Genomic DNA, 11,588 nt, shown 5'->3' on the forward strand with positions numbered 1-11,588 from the left:
CAGCACATCACCGGACAACGAGCACATATATGCATATATATATATATATATATATATATATATATATATATATATATACATATATATTAGGTCCATAACAACGTATGTGTGTTTTGCCAATCACCGATATACGGCTCACAAGTGGCAGTGGCTGCCGTCTAGAGACTGCTCGTCCACTGTGCAGTGCGTAATGCACGTATATGGTGCATTTGCAACACCCGTTTGCACCATTGCGTGTCAAATTTTTGCTTTGTAGACTAGTTCACACAGCTATTTCGAGGTCACCCCAGGCATGCATGGTGCCATACAAATGTCACGCAAATACTGCCACATTATTAGCCATGTGGCGGTCAAGACCAAGACAAAATGTGATTATAGACATCCGTGCCTGGCATAGGTCAATACCACTTCTGGCATCAGCATGCCTCAGTTGGCCCTCAATCACTTTAATGTGTTGAGGTTAAGCCATAATTCACGCTTTGCGATGCATAATACGAAACTCGTATATGAGTAATCGGACTCGTAATTCAGCGACACTGGGCACGAGTCCGAGAGCGGACACGTTGTTTGACCGACTGGAATGGAAAGGTCAGCTGACAGCTGGCCAACAAGGGTCAACCCTGGCCCGGGGCAGCCGTTTGTCGCATCATTGTGGGGCACGTAAAACCTTCCGTATTCCTGTCTGGTGCAAGGGCGGAGAAAAAGTACCCGTTTGAACTGGAGGGTACGACTTATATGGTGGGTTTCAAGGTGCACGCAGCAGGCTGTGCTTAGCAGTTACTGTGAGCCCAAGTCACCCATACAAACCGTTCGGAATAATTTATGAAAAGACATGAGTATCTACGGCACGGAGCGAAAACACTGGACTTCACCTGGATAAAAACCACGACCCTAGGGTTGGTGGTCCCGCGCTCTATCGACGGCGCTGACGCGATCTTACAGTGTTCAGAGGCAAATGGGCTAGCCTTAACGTAGTACTGTTAGCTATTTCGGTGATTTTGGATTTTGGTGATTTTGGTGATATCTTATGACCAGTCTCTGAGTGCTATAGTCGAGTGGTGATTGTCATGTCTGAAGGGGTATGTGCCACCTTTGGGGATGCTGAAGGAAACGTCAGATATGGCGAATAATTTCACTGTTAGCGTGCCAACTAAATGTGCTAAACTATACTAATGAATGAATGAATGAAAGACTGAATGATTTAGTTATACTAACGAAGCATGCTAGCTAACTGTGTAACTGTACTCACCACTAATTATTGATATTCTTTTAGGTGGAAAAGAATGCTCTAGACAACACCCTTTCTTTGTTAAGTACATTACGCCCATTGTTTACTTGCGTCATCGTACCCTACACAAACATTGATTGAGTGACAACTGACGGCCAATTGAATTGATTGACATCTGGGAATCGTGCTCACGAACGTCATATATGAAGACTCGACAATATATTTTTCTTGGCCTTGAATCGCCGCTATGACTAATGGGATGACAATATTGAATGGCGTTATTATGGCGCCATGGATGCCTGGGTGACCTTGTAATAGTTCCCCGAAATAGCCCGCACATTTTCGCGGGCATGTAGCTCGGAAACTAGAGGGGTTTAGGTCTTACGTAGGGCAGGGCTGTGAGATGCATCAAATGATCTTCAAGGTGGCTGTTTCAGTTCAAACCCCGTACGAAGGTGAAGAGCTCCCTTTAACCAATCGCCATCTTTACCCGCAGGGACACACCCCACTTCTTACCGGCAAGTCACGAGCAGAGCGAAAAGCCAACTCAACAAAAGATCATGGGATCGTGTCAAGTGGTGATCGAGTACTGGTAAGTCGGAAACGAGATAATCTTCTGGCAGTGTCTCAGAGCGGGCTTCTGGGTGGTCTTTGCCACACTGAGGCTCATCAATCAAATACTAGGGACGATTCCGAGAGCATGTAGAGAAACTTGTGGTTACTTGTGGTTACATTACAGAGCAACTTGTGTGGACATTTCCAACTTTGTCCGTCCCCACGTTGAACGGAAAAAAATCGTTCCTCTGCGATTGCAAAGTGTGTTCACCAGTTATGACCACTGTAGCAAATTCATAATTTCCATAGCAAAGGTAGACTCAGCATCGGGTCCGAGGGAGGAGAGCTGTGATTTGTACACTATCTGGGGCCGAGATCACCGATATTTTCTTATTTTTGGTTTTTTAATTACCACTGTCGGGGTTCTTAATAGGCTGCAGGTTACGTACATAATTTTCCGTGAAAATTTATTGTCATTACATGACTTAGAAATTATCTGTCGATCGATTAATTTCTAGGATATGGCATGGTTTTCTGTGACCGCTAAGAAACAGGATGAAAATGAATTTGTGATAATTCACGCTTTGAGACTTCGATAGCGCCATGGTGGAGTCATGACCTGTCACGATTTCAGCTAGTTTTATGACATTTTTCGCAAAGTAAGTGCGATGACTGTGACATGTACTTCTTTTAAGTTGGCAGCGTTTTTAATGATAAGTGTTTTCTGTAATACCAGAAGCTTCTTTGGAGAGGAGACAACTTTATTACTTTCCAAAGTTCAAAACGTACCGTGCTGGGGAGGGGCTGGTTTGGTATTCGTAGTTTTAAGCGTCTCGGCTGTGAATTGAACTGTACTGAACTATTTCAGTTCATTTGAAGGAGCTTACCGTAAAATCGTTGCTGTGTAAAATGTAAAGTAAATAGTTTGATTTTCTGCCCGTTCGTTCGGCATTTCTCTATTAAAACTAGGATTTTCTCTGATTTTCTCTTTCGGCTATCATGATCCTGCAGACGTGATCTTAATGCGGCGCCAGTGGGAAGGAAATGTCACATGGTGGGGACGCAGTGGTGGAATAGCTGGCGCCTTCAGGTTCCCCAGAGGAGCCCATGTTAAAAACCCGGTTGTGCCATGGCCCTTGTGCGCTGACTTATATGGCCACCACGGTTGCCCCGTAAGCCACCGCGCAACGACGTGTATGGCGTTTTCGAACAACAATTAAATTTGTCCACCTGGGTCAATAGGCTAGACGCCTGCCTCCCGTTCTACCCGAAGCAGGGATGTGTTGGTTCGAGTCGCTTCGGCGCTCCCCATTTACTCCTGACTGGGATGGCCTGCGGGACGTGGCAGCGTCCGCTCAAGGTCAGACCGAGTTACAGGGCGGAGCAGACTGTGCAGAGCATCACGACACTTCATACCTCCGCCACGAGATTCTGCGCTGAACTGCAGTTTCACGACCGGATATTGGTGTCAGGGTTCAAACACAAATCACCGCTTTCCATGAACTCTATCCCAAAAGTTAATCCGATCAAAGATGTTGAGGTTTTTTCTAATCACTGTCATGGCGGTGCTTAGTCCGTAGCGTGGGAGTCGGAGGTCAAGCTCAAACTGCAAAGTGGATACAGTTAGCACGTTCCCGGGGCAAAAATAGCCTTCCGCAATGACAATGGTCTGCTCATGACATCGGAAATAATCCTAGACGAGGGTTTGGCAGGCCCAATCACCGCCATGTCCAGTCTCTTCCAAGGCAGTGCTGATGGACTCGTCCGTCAGACAGGCTTGTGTGTGTGGTGACAGGTTAACGGGCTGTTTGAATGTGCACGACAGTACCCTAGTTTAGGAGACCAGATGTGCTAAGAAGGGCTATTTTGCAATCCACCGATTGTTTAGTTATAGGTACCGCATGTGCATAGATCGGCTGGTTGATCTCACGACTGCTTAATGCTGGGTGCTGGATGTACGAATGTAAGCTATTTGATACCATGACCTTTGGCTTTCTGAGGAACCAGAGGTACGGGTTTCGGTTCCTCGCGATGCCCGCCCTCCCTGCCAGGGCGAGATGCAAGCGACGCTATATAGCCCCAGCAGCTGAGTGCATCGTAAAGCCCCAATGTCATGACCTCCGGCTTAGGTGCCGTGCACAGCGGGTGCGGGACACGAAGCGCTGTGTTTGTGTTTCAGCGGCGGATGAGGGTACGAGCCCCGGTACCGGAAGCTACAGGAACTGATCCAGTCCAATGTACCCGGTGCCGAGGTTCAAGGATTCATCGGCAGAACCAGTAAGTGGGGTCGTCTGACTGCCGGTCTCGCTGGCGTGCATTCTGTTCCCCGCCGACTATGTGGCTCTGTTCCGTGCAATGTGAAAGCTGGCTTATGGGGGAACGCGAGATGGCTGCAATGTCCATTTTTTCCACTTTTCATATCGCTCCCTCTTGACTTAGCCCCTAAATAATGAACGCAGACTAGAAGGGCTGTAGCCTTACCCAAAACAATGGGGGCGGCGTTTGTTTTAACCGTTAGGTTCTGAGTCAGCTGTTAGTTCTGTTGTTTGCTGCTGCTCCGTGAGTTGTGCTTATCGCCATTCAGATTTTCTGCGTTTTTATCCTTTTCTCGCCTCAAGTCTTGTGATCCAGGCAGTACCAGCTAAGGATGAAAATCGGACATCACGCAGGCAGCAAACCTCGCCTTCTGGTATGCATGACGCAAACGCATTTGTCTCTGCAGGCTCCTTCGAGGTGAGAATCAACGAGCGGCTAGTCTACTCCAAGCTGCAGGAAAAGTCGCTCCCCAACTTCGAGGAGGTAGTTGCTGTGGTGAAGGACGTGTCGGACGGCCGGCCGATCCGGCAGGTGGGGGAGAGGCAGTCTTCCGCGTGCGACATCGTGTAAGGCAGCCGCGGTCCCCGCACCATCCGTCCAATCGGCCCACGCGGTCGGCCGCCCCCTGACTACGTCCAGAGGGAACGATTACGCATCCGCCCGTCACGCCATCCGGACACATCTCGGCTTCAGCAGCGGGCTGCAGTACTGCTTCGCTGTTTGCATTATGCCACGTTGGGCACCCGCGGAGTTAACTAGCCCGCAAATGATGTTTGGCAGGCCTTGTCTCATTAGCGTCACGTGGCAAGAGGAATTTTCACTACTATCACTGCTGGAGGTGCGCACCTGCTCGCAATTTCGTCCGAGTTGAGCTAGAGATACGAAGCAAAAAGTTAATGACAGCCTGGTGTGTAAGAAGTTGGGCAATGTTTTTTTCGCCTTCTGGAGGCGATCAATGACCCTCCAGGCTACGTCCACCACTTGAAAAAACTGTGCCACCTCGAAGCATAAAACGACCTGTTTAGAGACAATCAGATGCACGGTCGCGTTTTAGGGCTCAGTGCAAACAAGTGACTTATAACTGGTGTAAGTGTGTACTAGATCGTCGTAGGCTGTTAACCTAGCTCACTCTTGAAAAGGTCATTTATTATTGAAATGTAACCTTATGTCTGCAGATCGTCATCCGATAGTTTTTTATGGCCAGAAATGCCATTTTTACCATTGAACAGCAAAAGCTAACGTATGTTGGTAAAATTTGTTCTGTTAATCTTAAGAGATGACGTGCCGGCCATGTGGCCTGATGTGACCTCGCATTTCATTTGTTTTAAATGGCGTACGCAATCGACAACGCCAAATTTTACGCCGCTGCCATTGGTCGTTTTCCCTGCCCGGAATTATGCTGATTATGGAAATATTTCGTCTAGCGAGGATCAAAATACCCCTGTTCTACCCAAAGCGAGGGGCACGCGATATGGGGACATTGTATCGTTAATTTAGCTTCATGGCTGGGTTCCTTTGAAATTCGTTGCAACTGTGTCACGCATTTCTGTGCTCCAAAAGTGTAATTGACCGACATTCTACGACGCTCCTTTATCCAGAGGGCATGGTTTACCGTCTTAGCTGTGAGCCAAAGACAGAGCTGACTACCCGTGATGGGTTAAGAACCAATTTGGATGAAAGAAGTGTGACATACGCTTGACTGGTGGTTCTCAGACTGCAAAATGCGTAAAAGGAATTTAGTAATTGTTGGGAACTGGCAGATGGTCTTTCGTTTTAATTTGAATCGCGACTACCTTGCCACTTGAGAGACGCTTTTTGGGTGCATGCTTTGGCACGTTGAAAAATGTTTTGATTAATCGCCTGCTCAGATTTTCTCAACGCACGGAAAAGGGCCCAATCGCTCCACCCGTGAATCCCATTGTCTATAATAAGTCATCAAGTTTCCATTGCTTTGTGGCCTCGAATGCTTTAAAGATCATAGGGGTACTTATCACCCAGTTCTTTGCGTAACAACAGGACCGTTACACTAGTAATAAACTGAGCGTATACGTCTACCAAGTGTCATGGCTCTCAACTATGAGCTCGATTTTCTCCACTATTTTGTATCGCCAGCTTTACTGCAGATGTAACGAAACTGAAGCTTCTTGGCTTGTGAGAATACCGTCGATATGCTTATTAAAGATACCGGTGTGCTGAAAATGGACCGAAAGTCAAATTCACAGTGGGCTGATTTTTCTGGCGGATTTTCTTTTCCAGCAGCCTCCCTCCATATGTTGCAATGGTATTTCGAACTGTATGACTTCACATGTCTTTTGTCCACAGCAGTTGTCCATAGCGTTAAAATGGAAGGCAACGTACGGAAGTGGCAGCGTGTAGGTTTTATGATTTAGCGGGCTGAAACAACTTGCGTTTGCAACGTTGTAAACTAAAGTTATCTTGGACGTCTAGCAAAGACGGTTTTTGGTTAAGTTCCATATATTCTCCCATCACCACGGGGGAGTACTTTTACACTGGTTGTACAGAAAAATGCAATAAGAATACTTTTATTGTCGCTACCCATATTATGTGCTTCATGGTACCATTTAGGCTTATAATGTCATGCTACTTACGTGTGCGATCTTCGTTGTTTTGCATACCTGCTATTTAATTATGATGCATTGCTTTTACGTCAGCATTACATAACATTGCAGTTATGTATTACGATATGCTTATCCATAGATATTTACATTATGCTACTGCTATTGATCCTTGAACACTCACCGACACTACGTGTCCGCGGACGGTCGTGTGCACCACGGTGTCCTATGTTCTGGGTGGGACGCCGATGTCTGATGCCCGCTGTTGACGTCCGTTGGAAAAGCCGAGTGTGGGCTGCCATGTCTGTCGAGGCTATGTTACGCTACATGAACTTATGTTGACGCACATGCATTGGGGTCGTGCCTCTGTAGGAGATTGGACAGGATGTCAGGGATGGGCCACGTAGGCTAATGTTGACGCACATGCATTGGGGTCGTGCTTCCGTAGGAGATCTGACAGAGATGCCACGCCGATGGCTGACTTGTGTCCAGCTTAAGGTTGCTCTTTCGGGACTTCGCCTCCCGCCTGGTATTAATCGGTACATTTGACCTGGTATTATGTCGCTAACTGATTAGCACTCACCTCATGCCGTCTTCAAGTAAATAATGTAAGATTCAGTGGGCAAAGCCGGGAAATGAGGCCGGAGAAGCAACGAAGAATTACAACCTTGTCAGAAGGCCTTTATCGGGACTGATTATAGGGTGTGTTACATATTTTGGGTGCTCGGAGGCCCAGGGTACAGATGACATGCCGTCCAAACCCACAGCAAGAAACACCAGTCCGCACTGCTCAGCATAGTCATACGTAGCCACCGTGTAGTGCTCGGGCGCGGTATTTCCCCGCTGCCCAGTGAAGTGTATTCCCATGTCCCGCGTAGCGTGGTGCCCCGGTGCTGTGTCCGTCCGTAGCTGAGCACTGCGATCGCCTGGCAAATGGACCGGCCTCGTCTCGGGCGGCGTGTCACGTGACCGGCGCCAGGTCGCTGTATGACCGGCGGGCCTGAAACTAACCGGGGACCGCCGCGAGATCACGCGACAGGCCCCGGTCACGTGATGTCCCACCTGTGATTGCTGGTATCTACAGAGACTGCTGTTTAAATTGTGTCCTTGAATCGTGCAATCTGTACTTCGCTCGTTGCCACCTTTCCTCCGTCCCCCGTTTATTGGTACGAGCTCTTGCGCTGCGCGTCGAGCGCGCGCTGTCGGCCGTTGGCGCGTCGGAGCAGAACCGGCCGGCCGCGTCGCCCCGGTGCAGCTCGGTGCTCGACAACGTGCGCCAGTGTCCTGCTGCACCCCGGCTGGGAAGCGGTGCTTCGGCCCGCCCTCCCCGGCCAGGCGGCAGTCCGTTATTGGTCAGCCGTCTGTGGTCGGCTGCGCGTCAGCGCTCTCGCCCACCGCACTCCAAGGCTAGTGGAATGTTTATCCCCGTTCGGTGGTCCCGTTAAACTGAATGAAAATATACTCCCGGTTCTCATCGCCTCGAGCAATTATTGATGCAGACAGAGCCGCTTCACCTGAGGTGTGAATGACGCGACATTGTCCAGCGGAGTTCCGAGCTGACCAGCATGTGATCCAGCAGAGCTGCCAACAAACCGCCCCCACCAGCTGCGGTGTGTGACAGGCGACGACCTTTGCAGAAGGGACACCGCACTCGCCCCCGCCTAACAATAGCAGAACATCGGCGACATTGGGAGTGGTAAAGGACATGGACATACCAATAAAAACGCAGCCCATATTATTTGTTGGGAGATGAAATGTGCAGGACAGCGCAATTGTTGGTAACAAAATATCGGGGCGCAAGACACGCGTGCAAAACATGATGGTGAATCGGACGCAAAAAACAATCACCCCGTATTTTCCAAGGAACGACTTATTTGTAGAGCGCTTATCCGTATACCCGGTTAGTTACGCTTTTGTCGGCGACCAATCTGCACAACTTACACTTGGGCCCCACCCACATATTGGTCATTGGTGTGGTAACTTACAGATTCAACGACTGTTGCCTTGAAAGGAAAGAGAAAGGCTTAAAAGCATTCTGTGGTCTCCTTTTCCAGTGATGATTAAAACGAACCCAATGTTCCGGATTTTAAGATCGCATGCGCCCCTGCTGATGTCAAGGAAAACAATGCATAGGGTTAAAACAAGACATATCCAGAAGAAAATCAACATTGTGTGCCGATTGCACACGCCCAAGACTGGTATGAGGTCTTTTTTTGGAATGTTCATGGACATTCCTAATCGGATGGTGTTTAACGTGCGTCATGTTTGTCGATATTCAAACAGCCTGACCTAATTTTAACCCCCAGGCTTAAAATTGGGTCAACGATTTTATTTTTATTTCAAATTAGTTTAAGGAAAACTACGTGATCCACAAAAAAAACATTTGCATAACAAAGTCAGCGCACCGTAGGCTATCGATGGTTTCCAGTTTGGTTGGAATCGAAGAAGTCGTTAATATCCGTAGAATACATGAATACTCGAATGCTATCCGCATCTTGTGCAAATAACGAGGCAAACCACTTCAAATACTATAGTCGATTTGCTCATAGGAAACACCTATGGAAGGCCAGGTGGTAAAGCAAGGCATGACATAGTGATCAACAAACATGAAAGATCCGGTAACTGAAGGTGAACTTTCGATATCTCGCAGTCGGATTGCAAAAATGTCGCTCGAATCACACTGATCGAATTACTGATGACAATTGAGTCATGCATCGCTTGTAACCGGACTACATGTGCGTTTTGCCACCAAACAAATTACCCGTTAATATTTTTTTGAGCATTGCTGAATGATGTTGACCTTCGGTCAGCAGCGCAGGCAGGGGGCCAGGCACAAGGCGGGTACTCGGCAGGGTGCCGAAGGGCTCCTCGGAGCCTACGATTAAGGGCCCCCGAAAAGCCAGCTAGAGGTTTCCCATTCAGTTGTCCTGGCCCGCAGGGTCGGGCACTCGCATGCCGGTCAAGGGGCCCCTGTGCGCTGATCAGGGGCCCACTGAGTCGATAAGGGCCTATATTTCAGTCAGACGCCAGCATACACGCACAGTCTGTTTCGGTGGCGAACATGGGCCTGAGAGGTCCATTTCCCAAGCAGGGACAAAAACCGGGCCAGCAATTTCCTTGCTCGGGGCCTCAAGCGTCTAACAGGGGCCGCTACGGCGCTATGTTGGCCAGCGATCCCAAGTCGGGGCCCAAAAAAGGCAGTGTCAAGGGAGCCCCGAAGATGCTAGAGAGGCCCACCCGGTCCAACGATCGAGGGCCACTGCTTGAAGGATCTATAGAGCATAAAGCCGCTAGGCGGAATCTTAGTCAGGGATTCAACCTGGCAAAGGCGGGCTCTCAAAGGACGGTTCAGAGAGAAGCCTTTTTTGCCGATCGGGACCCCTGAGATCGATACGTACCTATGTGTCGGTCAGGGTACTATCAGTACCCGCACAGTTCGGATCCGTGTCGGTATGGGGCCTGTGGCCCCACTTCCCAATGCAGCTATATCAGCTATAGAAGCCGGGGCCAGTACTTTTTACATTACACTGGTGGACCCCTTTATCTGTCAGCGCCCACAACGTTTAACAGAGTGCCCTGCGCTCGCAAGGGCCCCGAGCCGACCAAGGGAAGTGTTTGGTGAGGTCCGAGGAGGGTCCCGGGCGGCCCACCGGAACCGGCAATCAAGGGCCCGGTTGGAGGGCAAAAGGGCCCGAAGGACTGGCTGTAGGTCACATAAAAATTGCGGCCGTTTTGGTCGTGACCTGAAATATCAGTCAGAGGTCCTCTTCCAACGTTTTAGGAACCACTGAGACAATGCGGGTGTAGGTCAGAGATCACGAACACCGAACAGTCGGCTCCATGTCCGTCAGAGTCCTTGAAGCCCATTTCCCCAGCAGAAACCAGGCCGGGTCCACGCTTTGTAATGCTCAGGGTTCCTAACACAATGAGGGGCTCCTGTGTCGGCTACGGGCCACGGTGCCGAACAGAGGCCCTGCGGCGGCAAGTTGGCCCGAGTCGGAGCGATGTTTTAGTGGACCAAAGAGGGGCCGAAGGGCCTCTCGAGACCAAAGATCAAGGGCCCGATGGGACGGCTGAGGGGTCCGAAGGGCTGGCTGTAGGTCACATTAAGGATTCGTGCCCATAGGGCCGTGACATCAGATGTCAGTAAGATGATCTCTTGCAACGATGGGGACTCCTGAGGCAGAGCGTTCCTCGTTAGCGGCCAGAGATCACGAATAACCAACAGCCAGCTCCGTGTTAGTCTGAGCTCTGGGGGACCATTTCCCAAACAGTGACAAGGCCAGGCCCGCGATTTACATCGGTCGGACTCCTGTATCATTCAGGGGACCACAGTGCCTAACGGGGCGTTCTGCTTTAACAAGGGGCCTCGAATCGGTCAGGGGCAGATTTGTTCAACAGGGGCGGGGACGGGAGTCCGAGTGGCAGAGGGCCTCTTGCGTTGGTCGGGGCCCCCTGACAACTGAAGGAAACAAGAGCTTATGATGAGTGTTCACATTGAGGTAATAGAAGAGTCCTGTGCCAGTTAGGACCCCCAGTGTTGAATGGCGGGCCCTCCAACCCTTTACCAGCACGAGCCCGTTAAGCCGAACCTGAGTCCATGTGCCAATTATTTGACCACCTGCGGTGAGCAGGGATGTTGTTAATGCCAGTCATGCGTCTATCCGGGGTCAACTGCGCGGGTCAGAAGACCTCCTGCGTCAGGGACCAATGCGACATGATGTATCCCTCTAAGGGCCTCCGAATCGGCCAGGGGATGCTCCCACGTGTCGCTAGAAAGACGACCGGAAAGCACACCGCGGTGGGACAGAATGGCCCCTTAGCTCTTGACTGTGCCCCGTAATGTTGTACTCAAAGGGCCTCCACACATCCATCCTGCATAGTGATACAGTTTGTTAAAACTGGATTTAAGA

General features: G+C 49.8%; 1 protein-coding gene and 1 long non-coding RNA gene across 2 annotated transcripts in view; one reads left to right on the top strand and one right to left on the bottom strand.

The window, feature by feature from the left end:
* Positions 1-1,721: 1,721 nt before the first annotated feature.
* LOC119090445 (uncharacterized) lies at positions 1,722-7,809 on the top strand. Its single transcript, XR_005093230.1, has 3 exons — positions 1,722-1,820; positions 3,963-4,060; positions 4,506-7,809. It is a non-coding gene; the product is annotated as an uncharacterized LOC119090445 (long non-coding RNA).
* A 2,621-nt stretch (positions 7,810-10,430) lies between these two features.
* LOC119090133 (WD repeat-containing protein 7-like) overlaps positions 10,431-11,588 on the bottom strand; it is a 10,448-nt gene continuing 9,290 nt past the window's right edge. The window contains exon 8 of the mRNA XM_037212926.1: positions 10,431-10,462. Within this exon, the coding sequence (XP_037068821.1) occupies positions 10,431-10,462 (32 nt within the window). The remainder of the gene's footprint in view (positions 10,463-11,588) is intronic.

The sequence above is a fragment of the Pollicipes pollicipes genome, unplaced genomic scaffold, assembly GCF_011947565.3.
Source record: "Pollicipes pollicipes isolate AB1234 unplaced genomic scaffold, Ppol_2.1 Scaffold_3087;HRSCAF=3621_pilon_pilon_pilon, whole genome shotgun sequence".
Classification (NCBI taxonomy): domain Eukaryota; kingdom Metazoa; phylum Arthropoda; class Thecostraca; order Pollicipedomorpha; family Pollicipedidae; genus Pollicipes; species Pollicipes pollicipes.